The sequence below is a fragment of the Antechinus flavipes genome, chromosome 3, assembly GCF_016432865.1.
Source record: "Antechinus flavipes isolate AdamAnt ecotype Samford, QLD, Australia chromosome 3, AdamAnt_v2, whole genome shotgun sequence".
Classification (NCBI taxonomy): domain Eukaryota; kingdom Metazoa; phylum Chordata; class Mammalia; order Dasyuromorphia; family Dasyuridae; genus Antechinus; species Antechinus flavipes.
The window spans coordinates 418,330,995-418,345,917 of record NC_067400.1 but is presented as its reverse complement, the minus strand read 5'-3'; the positions used below and the strand labels follow the sequence as shown (position 1 = coordinate 418,345,917).

The window sequence follows — 14,923 nt, the reverse complement described above, 5'->3', positions numbered from 1 at the left end:
GAAGGATGGGGTAAGAGAGAAACAAAGACAGACAGAGGCACAGAGACAGAGAGAAATAGAATGAAGGCTCATTGGCTTTGGTGTCAGGAATCCTACCAGTTCCTTCAATACAGCATCTGCCTATGTCTCATACATATTCAAATATACTGTGTTGGAACTAGAGGCCAGTGATGACAAATTTGTGATGACTGTTCTACTAAAACTCTTGTCTATGCTCACCTCTTTGGATTTTCTCAACCTCTTCTCCTTATAGTTTCTAAGGATGGGCAGGTCTAGCTTATTAATCAAAGTCAGACCCTAACAGCCTCAGAGTCAAAATGAACCTCCCTGAGGTCAAGGAAGAAAACACAGGATTTCTGCTAATTTTTGTGGCATTCACCTCCTGCATTCTCTTATAGTTTGGGGAGAGAGAGCTATCTTCTGAGAGAAAAAGTGCATAATCTCTTGAGATCCTTTCCAATTTAATGGTTCTATAATTTCTAAGTATTTTGCTGCTGATCACCACTAGATTCTTTCTCCAAAATCTCATCTTGGCATAAAAGTAATCCTGGATTCTTGAAAGCTGTGCTAGCAGAACTCAAGCAATGTCCAATTACCTTCAACATGGAAAAATTTTGAATATCTCAACCCAGCAATAAAGCTTGTCCAGTGTCCCCAGAGCCAGCCTGGCTAAGTTGGACACAGTGCTGAATTTTCTGACCACAATAACTCTTAATATCCAATTATTACATGATATAGAAGTTGGACTGTATACCAGTAAAGCTGATATCATTACAATGAAGCCAGAAAACCTTGGAGAATCAAAGGATCAATACTTTATTTTCAGAGAGCAGCTTGATATCTTAACATTTCACTTGAAATGAAGTTAACTGGTCAGTTTTAAACTTACCTTACCTTTACAGAATTGTTGTAAGGATCAAATAGATAATGCTTATAAAGCGCTTTGTGAAAGTACCCTATTACCTGTCGTCATCATCATCATCATCATCATCATCATCATTCTGTTCTTCATAACTTTTGTGATGGAATTAATGGTCTAAGGACAAATTGTTCCCTTGGTATATTTCTTTTATATTTAATTTTAGATTAGCCATTGTCCAGATGGATAAAATGATTATTTGCTGTTGTTATTATAATTGTCACTTATTTCAGCCACTACTTTATTTTTTCATGAGATCTTTAGTAGATTCCAGTAGGGACTTATTCAAAGGAAAGGCCATCTTATCCTTCTGTCTTTTATGTAACTGGCGATGACAATGATTTCATACTGAGTAAAATGCTTTCAGATTTTTTGATATTGCTAATTACATGGTAAAACATCTTTAAGAAAAGGTGGAGGGAGAATGATACAGTAACTTCCAATGCACTGACTTCCTTGCTGTTCCAATCTTCCAATTTTGGGCATTTCCCCTAGCTTTCTCACGGCCTCCCTCCTCAACTCTGTCTCCTGCCTTCCCTGTCATCCTAAAATTCTGCCATAGTGCCAGCGCCTTTCTTCTATTCATTATTCCCTATTTATCTCATATATAACTTGTTGCACATATTGTTTGCATGTTGTATCCTCTGTTACATCATGAGCCCTTTTGCCCTTCTTTGTACCCTCAAGCCCTTAGCAACACTTCCATCCTTCCAGTTACTCTTCCTACTGCATATTCTATGACCCAGTGAGATTGGATTTCCTTGCTGTTTCTTGCACCAACCCTATGAATTCCCTTATGCTTGAATTTTTCTCCCTCTTCATTTCTTCTTTCTGTCTTTCCTGGCTTGTTTCAGATCCCAGCTAAAGTCTCACCTTTTTCAAAAAACCCTTTCCTGATCCCTCTTAATGCTAGTACCTTCTGTGGATAGACTAACTCCAATGTATTCTATCTCTATCTATCTATCTATCTTTCTATCTATCTATCTATATTGTTTCCCCCATTAGAATGTGAGCTCCTCCTGAGTGAATCTCCTCTTCTTAGAATAGTGCCTGGCATATTGTAAGCATTTAATAAATGTTTATTAGCTCACTAAAAGGAACTTAATAGAGGAGTCTGAGCTATCAGATTCTTTGCTCCTACCAGCTCATTTTAATGTCACTTTTTATCAATATCTTTCCTTTTCTTTTTTTTTACTGAAGCTTTTTATTTACAAAATATATGTAAGGATAATTTTTCAACATTGACCCTTGCAAAACCCTGTGTTCCAATTATGCCCCCCTTCCTCCTACCCCCTCCCCTAGATGGCAACTGATCTAATATTTGTTGAAGATGGTAAAAATATATGTAAATCAAATATAGGCATACGTATTTATACAATTTATCTTGCCGTACATACCTTTTCTTTGTATATCACCAAATTCTTCCCTGGAGTACCTTCTCCTTTTCCTAGTGAGCCATTGCATACAACAAAGAATGCTTTTCAAAAAAAGAAGAGAAAAAACAATTAGTAAAAACCAAACAATATTTTGAGGGAAAAAATGAAAATATATGCAATGTTCCACACCTGCTATCAGTTCTCTTTCTGATAGAAATTCTCTTTAAGTCTTAAGGCTCTTTTCACAAAGTCATCAGATTTCTGGTTTCTAGGTCCATAGACACTGGACTCCTAAACTAAATCCTTCAGGATGCCTTGTGCTTCAGCTAGTAATGATTGTGGAGAATATTCTGAGAAACCAGAAAAGATTACATTTTTGAATTATTAGGAACATTATGTGAATGGAATAAATTTCAAGAATTAATAACTGTAATAACAATTTAAAAAATCAGAATCTTTGCATATGAAGTTTTTAGGAAGCAGGAAAAGTTGGGAGTCATGGTATTGGGAATCAAATTCAGACATATAGATTCAGAAATAAGCTAAAGTTAAAGACTCTAGAGCAAAAGTAAAAATTCCCTACTTTACAACTGTGGAATTCCATAAGAATACATAAGAAGCTTATTAAGGTTCTGCAAGGCCTAGGGCTAATACTTTGGTCTGTATTTTTATTCCATAGTAAGTTGAATAAGTTATTGTCAACGAGACCAAATTGCTTTCCTATTAAATCCATATGTTCCCCAAACTCTAAAGAAACTAGTTTTCCTGAAATTCTTTTTTTACCTTTTTTTTTTCTTTATTTCTTTTTTAGACTTTCTAGCAATCATTGACAGAAGCAAAAGACTTGGCAAACTATATTATGTCATTTGCTACAGACATGAGATAAATTTTCGTAATATAAAAATGGGAAAAGACATACATTTCTCCTGTCTCACAGAGAGAATATCTTCTGGCATAATGGGCAATGACTTTAATATCTACAACCAGATTTACATGAAGTTTAGATATAGATGTATAGTTGATATGATGATATCCTGCTTCTATCTGCTTTACAAATCAGGGGCTCCTTCACTAGCTGACAATGACCTTGGAATTCTAGACTAGATTCAACATAATATGAATTGGAATGTGCCATTTTTGTGTTTAGGTCACATGTCTCCTTGAAAATCAGGCCAACCTCACCTTGAACATAAGGATGAATGCTCTAAATATCTCTCTAATGCATTATTTAGTATCTTGATATTATAAAAAAAAATTTGTTCTCATCTAAATAACAAGAAAACCCTTCATCTCAAATCTTTGAAATAATAATCTATCAGTAAATTTTACTGGAAGTATTTTAGTTTTTTTAAACTAGAAAATGTGGAAAATAGATTTTTTTTCCCCATAATAAACCAGTCTCTCAAAAGCCACATTATTAGAATAATTAAGTCATTTCCTAGAGACATTTTCCTAAACTCTAATTCCAGATTCCCAAAATTAAATAATCATTGAGGAAAAAGAGCTCATTTTCTATATGAGGTTTGACCATGTTAAAGTGATTATTAATATACTTAACCTTCTACAAATATGTTCTGTTTTATGATTTTAATTTATTTAATAATCATTTTGTTTTTTTTTAATAAAATTAGTAATGGCATAATTTTTAAAAATGGATTGAAAATTTTACATGGTAAATTATCATAAGAGATATCTTTCAGGAGTCACCAATAAATTTAACTATAGCATTCACAATAGTTAGCATTTACATGGAGCTTTAAAGTTAGCAAAGTAATTTTCATATACTATCTCATTTAATCTGCATAATAACACTGGGGATGTAAGTACTATTACCCTTAGTCTCCAGATGGGGAAATTGAGTCAAATAGGAGTTAAATGACTTACCCATAGTCATATATTTAAACAAGTGTCTGTGACAGTATTTGAACTGGGGTTTTCCACATTCCCTCTTCAATGCTCTATAGATAATGCTGTTTACCTGCTAAAAATTTGTGAAGCCATCATACAAGATCAAAGAAGTGGCTGGCAATGTTGGGTCTAGATTGTGAGATATAAAGGAAAGGGATATTGTTATGTTGTAAATACTTTACCAGGATTACAGTTAGACATTTGGCTTTTGTGAGAGTGATAGCAGAGCCTTGCTTTCAAACATCATCAGGCTGAAACAAATGTTATTTGACTGCATCATCTCAATCTACACTGAATTTACTCATTTTTACCACTGCCATTTTCCTCCCTTCTTTCAACCATCCTTCTTTACCCAAACTGCTTCTTTATCATCAGATAACATACTTCAAAGACCAGAGACCCGTGTCCCTGTTGCCATACTGGCACAGTTTCATAGCTGTGATTAGTGAATTGCTACTGTCAAAAAAACATTGTCACTCAGAGACCCACTTCCAGTGATGACAGGCTTTTAGAACTTAGCAGACTGATCTAAAGATGAAAGATAGGCTGTCCATGGTCAGGCTCATATAGAAGTAGCTCAAGCTTGGTAGGACCTTTCCAAGTTGGCATTTTGATTGACATAGTCATCAAAACTAGAATGAATAAAACAGTACAATAAGACACCAAAGATTTTAGTAAAGGTTCAGTGTCTTTGAAAAAAAGAAAATAAATTAATCTTTTCAAATCAGATGCACCCTGAGTCACTTCAAAATCACAGATTACCATGAAAATCAAACCAAAAAAAAATGAGTGAATGGGGTGAAGGGGACAGGTGAGGATCAATAGATGAACAATCTACATTATATTTTAATTATTTAGCTCTACTTTCTAATTCTCCTAAGTCTTTATTACTATTAGGTTTGAACATGATGATCTACTGTGTTTTTATTTTCAATTCATAAGCAGTTTTATTAAATACTTACCCAATTGTCTATTAAGTATCATATGCATATTATAATGTCTTATGGGAGATTACAGCTACAATTACACCACTTAGAAAAGAAAAAAAAAGAAAAGGAAAAAAACCAAGAGACTGAAGAGTTAATCAGGAAAAAAAAATCATTTTCATAGACAGTACATGTATTTCTCCTTTTTCCCCCAGTCAACTCCAAGAGAATTGTAGTAATACAGGTAGACCAATTTCCTTTTTTATGAATCCAGTGCTCAATTTATGAAAACCATTTTGTAACCCATTTATATGCAGGAAACCTTTGCTTTAAGGTTCTGTCATTTACTTTGATCATGATTATTTATAACCCCTCTTGAAAATGCCTTTTACTGGTATTGCTCTCAGGAATAACATTCCTGAGAGGCTGTTTTCTACAATGCTTTAAAACTGGTAGTAGAGCCAAGGAAGGATCTGCTCTTTTTTTTTTTTTTAACCCAGTTCCAAATTAAATGGCTATGTTTTATTAGTAACTTGAGAGAGAAGGGTGTGTTAAATGAAAATGGGCAAATAATTAAGCACCTACTCTTTGCAAGATATTGTGATTTGCTCTGTGGGAGACATAAAAAAGCAAAATATGGTCCTTGCTTTGTGCAATGCAAAGCATGCTGGTTCTGGAGTTAGAAGACCGGGGCTGAAATCTCACCTCTGACAGTTTCCTCCTTAATGACCGTGGGCAAGACACAAACTTTCTGAGCTTCCGAACCCTTATTTATTCTCTGAGCAATGGACTAGATGGCTTCAGGGGTGGAGGGGTTCTAGCCCTAAATTTATGCTATATGGTTCTCCAAGTTATATGCATTTTGGTTCTAAAACAAAACAAAAATATGAGGAAAATTAACAAGATTGAGAAAAATAGTTTAAGGTGCACGGAGAAAGTGGCAGTATGTCAAGGAGGAATAGATCAGTATTATCCTATAGGTTGATCTCAAAGCCCAAACTGGTTAATTTCTAAGCCAGAAGTTGCAGGTATATACCCCTCATATAGTTTCCTAGGAATCCCAGTGATAGTGATCCAAATTCATTTCTGAGGATGGTGGTGGAAACTTTATTTTCTGTACCCTCATTTTCCCCTACTTTTCCAATCCTCCATCTGGGCTTAGCTATGACATCTACTTCCTTCTCCATGCTCATGCATTCTATTCTTAGCATTTCCTACTACCCTCTTCCTAGCAAGTGCATACTCACAGACACAAAACTTCTTAAAAGTATCTCTTCCTGGTTAAATGGATCCCTACATTACATAATATGGTACCTGCCAAAGATACTTCACTAAAGGAAGAGAGAACTTTAGATTAGGAACAGGAAAGACTTTGTATCTAAAGGTGAGATTTGAATTGTATGGGAAGAATTGCAATAGAAAAAGAGGAGGAAGAGGGTATTCCAGTGGGAGAAAAATAATGGAGATAAGAAAGTTCAAAGGGATGATGTTTGGAGGCCTGGGGAACTTTGATTGAAGCAGATGATTTAATTAGTGGAGTTAATAGAAGGTAAATCTGGAAAAATCATTCGGGAAAGATTATGGAGATATTTGAAGACTAGAATAAGGAATTTTATATTTGGCCTGTGGGAAATAGAGGGACTTTTTGTCATTTCTAGCACCAATGATTGACATGTTTAAAGTAATGCTTTTGGAAGATTGGTCTGGTGACGATGTGCAAGATAGGTTGGAGAGGAAAAGAGACCTCAGACAGAGATACACCACGCATGGCAGGTCCCATACAGCCTAGTATAATATGATTTAATTCTGGCCCTTTACAAATACTTCCTTGAAAAGCAAATTTAAAATTTTTGAATGTATTCCTTGACCCCTTGGCACTTACCATGCACAGCCTTCCCAAGGTACAGAACAGGACAAAATGGATTATGCCCTCAACAACAAGAGGCGAGTCATCCGCCTGGTCCTCCAGTGGGCAGCTTTATATGGAGACTTACTACAAGAGGATGAAGTAGCAATGGCCTTCCTAGAGGTATGCTAGAACGATTCTTCCTTTTATTGCCCCCTCTCTCTGCAGTATGGTTTAAAGGGACTTATTCTAGAAGCAAGATACAATGTCGTTTTAGAGTGATGTTCCCATTTCAAAGAGGATAAAGTAAGGAATTATCAAAATTAAGGAACCTATCACTTTTCTTAGTGATGGAGGTGAAGGAGAGAGGAGACACAAGGCGGTCCTGAGGAGTCACAGAAGTAGACCTATGACTGGACATAGCTTTTGACCTAAAGACCATCCAATTGGAAGAGAACTCCTCTCTTCCAGTCCATGACCCTAACTTTCCATTATGTCTCCTACCCCCATTTATCTCTGTTAATAACGACTCTCCTCCATTGTTCATTTGAGCATCTTACCAGAGTAATACATTACTCTCCTGAAGGCAGGGAGCAGAAAAAAAAGATAATTGTTTTTAAAAAAATCCTTGCAGCCCAAATGCTTATTTATGATCCTATGTTTTCTGAAATGGATGATCCAAAACAATATATTTTTTGGCTGTCTGTTCCTTTTTTCCCTTTTCAGCAGTAATTTTTAGGTCAAAGGGAACAAGATAGGCATAGTGAGGCATAAGGATACCTTATGGTAATGGAATGAAATTGTTTTCTAAAATTTAATGCAGCATGATCATAGGAGTTTGAATTTTACAGGTGCATCTGTGGCCTCCAAACACTTGATATGAGCGATATATGCCATAGGCCTATATTACAGATAATTCAAGGCAAGGGTTGAGCTGATGCAGAAATACTTCCCTCTTCTTTTACCTCTTCCCATCCGCCTACTTTGGCTAACGAGAATATTTATTCAAAATTGCTTCTGTTGCCACCTTTTCTACCTCCTCACCTTAGTAACTGTAAAAAAAAATACTCCTGAGGAATGACAATATTGAATAAAGTTTTCTAAGGAAGTGATGAACAAGGGCAAGCATCCCAAGCTGATGGAACATAATATATGAGGAGACCCTAACTGAGCAAGAAGTTTAACAAAACTGGGTGATAGGAAATTCCTCTAATAAAAAGTCCATTTATTTTATTAGTGGGAACTCCCTTTTATCACTGTAGATTAGCAATTTATCTATAATTTATACTCTTAAAAATTGCCTGTAACCTTGAGGAATTAAGTGACATGCTTAGGGCTATGTAGCCAGCATGTGTTAAAGGTAACATTTGAACTTAGATCTTCCTGACATTAAAGGCCAGGCTTCTATGCAACCTTTCATACTCTTCTTTAGAGGGACAAAGAGATAGGAAAGAACAGATCCTCTGTATTGATGAAGAATTGATTTTTATTTTAAAAAGTTGACCAGCATCTTAGCAGCTGAAAGTCTCTTTTTGAAAGACGGTCCCTGAAATTTGAGGAGAAAGACTTTTAATATATAAAGTGTCCCTAAAGTCTTTCTTCTGTTTTAAAGTTTAAAACTGCCGAAGTTTTAAAGATAAGACAAAGATAAAAATAAATAAAAGATATTTAATTACTTTAAGAGCTGAACTTTAAAATGAACTTCAAAATTGATTTTAATGGCTCTAATATCAAAAACAAAAACAACCTGTAAAGCTGAGTTGAAAAACTTGCTAAGCCTCATAGCTATGCTAAAATGTTTTAATAATATTAATCATATTTAATAATAGTCAATGTAACATATGATGTCTTCAATTTTTTTCAAGAAAAATATTTTTATAGAATTAAGCAGCAAAGTGATCTTAAAATAGAAACCATCATAAAAACCATGGAGGAAAATGACATATAAAATGGCATACTTCTTCTTTTGTTGAACTCATTAGTGACTACCAAATGAAATTAAATTGTGGACCCTACTTCTTAATCTTTGCAGAATAATATATCCGTGATTATTATGGCTAAACAATGTGTTCTTTATTCATTTCAGGAGTTTTATGTATCTGTATCAGATGATAGCCGGTTGATCGCAGCTCTTAAGGAACAGCTTCCAGAGTTAGAAAAGACAGTCAAGCAAATGTAAGGAGAGTATTGGCTTTCTTTGTCTTAAGTACGCTACCTCTAATCACAATCCTTTCTGACACAAACCCTTCTGACCCACCTTTCTATATTAAAGTTTTAAAACAATTTAAAAAGAAGCAATCACACAGCATTTTAGAATCGAAGGACCTGAGTCTAGTGGGATAGGCTGTTATCACAAAGAAGACAAATAAAAGGAAGTGAGGTTCCATGTTGGAATGCAGCTAGGAGTTGCAGTAGAGTGTTGGGTCTGTGAATCAGGAGGACATGAGTTCAAATCCAGCTTCAACTCACTATCTATGGGATCTTGGACTTTCTGTCTGCCTATATTTCCTTTTCTGTAAAATGGGGATAATAACTGTATCAACTTCTTGGGAAATTAGAGATAATATTTGTAAAGTGCTTTGCAAACCTTGAAGGCTTTATAAATGCTACTTATTACCAAGTCTAAATATCAGGGTAGCAGTATAAATTGACTTCTTCTTTTCCTCCTAGATTTATATTAACAAAATGTAGCACTTCTGGTTTTAGGCCTCAAATTCCAAGATCAGAATGGCCAGACATTTAGTTAAATAATAATAATAACAAAAATAATGATAATGGATGATAGCTAAATAATTGATACAGTGCACTATGTGCCAGGCACTATAAACACTTTACAATTATTATTTCATTTGATTCAAATAACAACTCTGAAAAGTAAGTGCTAATATTATCTCCATTTTAGAGATAAGGAAATAGAGATAAGCAAATCAGAGATAAGGATCAAGTAGTATTAAGTCTAGTAAAGTCTAAGGCTGGATTTGAACTCAGGTCTTCTTGACTTGAAGCCTGGCATTCTACCTACTGAACTTCTGAGCTGCCCCAAATGGTGAAGATGGGTTGTTGTTGTTTGTTTATATTAACAAAATGGAGCACTTCTGGTTTTAGGCCTCAAATTCCAAGAGCAGAATGGCCAGACATTTAGTTAAATAATAATAACAAGAATAATGATAATGGATGGTAGCTAAATAATTGATACAGTGCACTATGTGCCAGGCACTATAAATACTTCACAATTATTATTTCAGGGAAGAGATGCCAAAACATACAAGTGAATTGTATTTAAGTGAAGAAGGGCTGGGCAAGGTCACCTGCCTTTCCCCTCCAGAGCCTTCTGGATCCATGGCCAGATACAGATCAGGAGGATTGGAGATGACCTTAATTACTGTAGATGAGTACTTATATGAAAGAAGCACTTACATGAGGCTTCCCTCCAGCCCAGTCCTATTGAGTATAATATTCTCATCATATAAACCAAAAAGATTGGAAGATGAAACTTGAGTGACATTTGAAGTCCTAGAAAGAAGACAACCTAATGAACTTAAGGATCTGGTTGTTAATGTCATTTCTGCCTCCATCTTAGCTGATCTCTTCATTGCCTCCCATGCCCTAGTCTCCCTAGGCTGAAATAAAGATGATCTTCTCTTCTTCTGAGAGTGTTATCTCATTGCTTATGTAAGGGAAGACAGATGTTAACAACAAAAAAGAAAATAATATTTATCAAAGATATTGAATAATGGGTTCTCTCTACTTCTACATTTTAGTTCAGAAGATGCCAAGGCTCCACAAAAGAAGGTGGGTAAGAGGCTTTGAACTGGAATATATTGTTTTGTGCTTGATAAAATTACTATACTCCAGAACACTTAACTACACTATTTAAAACATAATGAATATTTTTAAGATAACAAAATATTTTTACTTACTTATCTTTCTGGGCCTGATTGATGCCCAGGTATACTTTTACTGATACTTTAAGGCAAGGTAATTATTTTCTCCTATAACATTTAATGCAATTGCTTTCCTCCCCCCAGCACAAAGTTCTTTTGCAACAATTCAACCCTGTTGAAGACAGAGCACAGAAACGCCAACCTGTTCGGGGATCTGATGAAAGTAAGCCCCATTCATTTTGTATGGCTTATTACAAGTCAGCTGAGTAGCACAGTGATTATTAGAGGCAGAATGGCTCATCTTTCTGAGTTCAAAGCTAGCCTCAGACACTTTCTGTGTGACCCTAGACAAGTCACCTAACCCTTTTTGCCTCATTTCCTCATCAGTAAAATGAGCTGGAAAAGGAAATGTCAAACCACTCCAGAATCTTTGCCAAGAAAACTCCAAATAGAGTTGCAGAGTCACAAATTGAAAAACAACTGAATAATATTGTGGGTCAGAATGACAATCTTCCCTCCTATATTAATCAGCTTGGTCCTTCTCTGAGCAGAACTGGTCATCTCTTGCCATTAGACAGATCAATGCAGAAAGAGCTGGACTCAGAATCAAGGATACTTGAGTGCAAACCCTATCTCCGCCTTTATTAGCGGGGCAATTATCCTGGGCAAAACTCTCAACCTCCTTGTAGTTCAGCCTCATCTTTAAAGTTGGGGTAATAATAGCACCACCCTTCTAGGGTTGTGATGAGAATCAAAAGAGATTACATATATATATATATATATATATATATATATATATATATATATATATAGAGAGAGAGAGAGAGAGAGAGAGAGAGAGAGAGAGCTCTGCAAAACTTAAAATTACAAGGGGTCTTCTTTAATCCAAGCAGTCAATTGTGCTTCTTATCTTTTGTTTGAAGTGAGATTATTGTAATACTGTTTCAGAGACAAACATCATAGCTTTGTTCTATTCCATAACTATATGAACATGAGCGAGATGCCAGGGTATCTATCATCAGGTGCTCCCTCTATGAGGGGAGCATTCATTTCATAGATGCCCAGGAGAATGGAGCTGCCTCAAACTCTTTGAGTAGAACCCATCAGGTGATCTCAGAGAGATCAAAATTCTTCCCACTAACCTGTTCATCCTCAAAGACTCACCAAAAGCATTGTGAGATAGGAAAGAAAAAGTCTTACATTTTCCATTTCAAATCATTGAATTACATCCCAGGACTCTGGGAAGGGGACCTGCAAACATGGCACCTGAAACTACTCTCTTCAAATATAAAGTGAGGTGTTGTTCTTTCAACAAATGGCATCAACTCAAAGTACACAGGTAAATGAACCAGGTGAATGAGAAATTTTAAACACCTGGGATTTCATTACATAATTAGAAATGGATCACAGAATTCTAGCACCAGTCAGGGGACGTGATGTTGCTGAAAGGTGCTACTCCTGGGCCTGAAACTCTGTACCACTTTGAAATATCCATCATGAGGGTATTTGGTAATCATTATCATTAAATGTCTATAGTGTGGTACCTTTGTCTGTTTGGTACATTTTTCACAACAGCCATGAAAGGTTCAGAGTCTTCAAACAGGCCCAGATTATGGGCCTAGAAAATCATTAACGTTCTTGTTCTTTTGGTTTCACAGGCATCTGATTAAGGGGCAGAGAGAGGAAGTCATGAATATATTTGTTATAAATAGCAGCTTATGCCATTTCATATATTTAGCTCAGTCCTTTCTGGATAAGTAAAAATGTGAATCCATGAGAACATTAACATGGAAAATAGTAGGCTAAAATAGTAAAAAAAAAAAAAAAAAATGCGAATGAAGAAAATAGTTCTAAAACTTGTGATTTTTAAAAAGTATGTGGTAGACTGACATACTGTAGTAAAATTTTTCTCTTTCTCACAGTTCTGTTTAAAGTCTACTGCCTAGACCACACTTATACCACTATCCGCGTGCCTGTGTCAGCGTCTGTGAAAGAAGTTATTAGTGCCGTAGCAGACAAATTGGGTTCTGGAGAAGGACTGATAATAGTCAAGATGAGCTCCGGAGGAGGTAAAGACTTAATCCAGATGTTATACTTGTCTGCAAAATGGAAAATCCCAACTCATCAGAAACACTGGGTCAGGATTTGGTAGAACCCATCCATGCTAATTTAAGTGGATTGGGTGAGTGCTCATACCAGCAATTCATTTTTTGTCATCATCCTTAATAATAAAATTGTATTTATATACATCCCATCACATTTGGTTCTCATCTCAGATAGCAAATAGAAAGTGATTTTTTCCACTTCATAAATAATGAAACTAAGATAGAGGAAGATACAATAATTTCAAAAGATACTGCCCTTAGACATGGGTCAGTCCTGGATTCAAATCTTGACTTTACTATTTGTGAGTCCTTAGAGAATTCTGCAATTATGTTTAAAAGAACTGTAATCTATGTTAGATTGTTTGCTATCTTGGGGAGGGAGAAGTAAGGGAGAAAGGAAGAAAAATTTGGAACACAAAATCTTACAAAAATGAATAATAAGAATTTTACAAGTGATTTTAATTCAAGAAGAATTTATTAAGGACCTTCTGGGCTGGAGAATCTGCTAAATGCTAAGGAATCAAAGACATTTTCCCTTGAGAAGTTTATTTGAGGGAAAATAACACATCCTAAAACAAAATACAGCAAGTTACTATCCCTTTGAGTTTTATTTTCCTCATCTGTGAAATGAGATCACTATCTATCTACCTCATGGTTCTTGTTTTTGGAAAAACACACATCTTAAAGTACTATCTGTGGTGCATATGTACATATACATATGTGTGTATGTGTGCTGTGAATGGTCAATATAAGAACTAGATTATTAATGTGAAATCAGAATTATTATACATGTTTACCAAGTTCTACATCAGAATCCTATCCATTAAAAAAATTAGGCAAGTTTTACTAGACATTAATGATTCTTGCAGCACTAGGACTTTTAAGAGAAGTCAGTTTTCTTAAGTATTTGAATAGTTTTCATGAGTTGTAAATGATGATCCATAGTCTAGGGTATCTAGCTCAGGGCCTGTTTGCTGCTACAAATAGGTTGAAGGTTGTTTCAGTTTTTTTTTTTTTCCCACTCAAATTCATAAATCTCTGAAATCTATCCACAGATATCTTTCCATAAGTTGGGGGTCCATGGATTTTAAAAATTACTCTCTTGGTATTTATGTAATATCAAGAGATCTAGAATCCTTCCCCACCCAGTATATTGGGTGCATTTCTTGTGGTCATGGACTAGAAATGGATTATAATGTGTACCATTAGAGAAGGGGGTCTTTGTGTTTATGGAACCTTATTGAAGCAGACTACAAAGTAGATCCATTCTCAGAATAATGTTTTCAAATGCATAAAATAAAATGCAGAAGATTTCAAAGGAAACCAATTATAATGAAATACAGTTATTTTTTTAAAAAATCCATACTGCTCAAATTACTTTGGAAAAAGTGTTGTGAAGAAATAAAATTATAAGAAATTATTTTGAACAACTATATATCAATAAAATTGACAACATAAATGAAATATATACATATTCATAAAATATAAATTGCAGATTAGTAAACTAAGAAATGAAGAGTTTAAATTGCTTGATTTCAGAAAAATTGATTAAATAATCCATAAATGAACTAAAATAAAAGAAATAAACAAAACTAAACAAGACCAGATAGATCAGAGTCATCTAAATATTAAAATATTTTAAAATATGCAAATAAAGGAAACAATTTGAACTAATTGTACCAAAAGTCTTTTTGAAAAATGTAAATAATATATTCAAAGTCCAATATTAAAACAGAAGCCATCTGAGTTTTATAAAGTTTTCTTCTCCTTTCCAACTACTCTGCATTATTAGTTAGAAGCAAATGTAGTTTATGTTTATAATTATGATAGCAGCTTAGAATTGGATAAATTGAGTCTTGGGTAGTCTTATCCTTGTTTTATAGTTATATCAGATGGTGTTGTTTTTTAACACTGAGGGACTGAGTATGCTATGTCTTTTTTGTTGTTGTTGTTCAGTAG

General features: G+C 34.9%; 1 protein-coding gene and 1 long non-coding RNA gene across 9 annotated transcripts in view; one reads left to right on the top strand and one right to left on the bottom strand.

Annotated features, from left to right (window-relative positions):
• LOC127557797 (uncharacterized) overlaps positions 1–3,031 on the bottom strand; it is a 121,885-nt gene extending 118,854 nt beyond the window's left edge. Inside the window, exons 1-2 of the long non-coding RNA XR_007952629.1 lie at positions 2,485–3,031; positions 2,317–2,396 (exon numbers count right to left, since the gene is read on the bottom strand). This is a non-coding gene — a long non-coding RNA (uncharacterized LOC127557797). The remainder of the gene's footprint in view (positions 1–2,316; positions 2,397–2,484) is intronic.
• RAPGEF4 (Rap guanine nucleotide exchange factor 4) overlaps positions 1–14,923 on the top strand; it is a 329,401-nt gene that overhangs the window by 272,486 nt on the left and 41,992 nt on the right. For all 8 annotated transcript variants that reach the window (XM_051991059.1, XM_051991058.1, XM_051991060.1 and 5 more), the window contains 5 exons: positions 7,008–7,158; positions 9,062–9,150; positions 10,737–10,767; positions 11,004–11,082; positions 12,782–12,928. In XM_051991059.1, the coding sequence (XP_051847019.1) occupies positions 7,008–7,158; positions 9,062–9,150; positions 10,737–10,767; positions 11,004–11,082; positions 12,782–12,928 (497 nt within the window). The remainder of the gene's footprint in view (positions 1–7,007; positions 7,159–9,061; positions 9,151–10,736; positions 10,768–11,003; positions 11,083–12,781; positions 12,929–14,923) is intronic.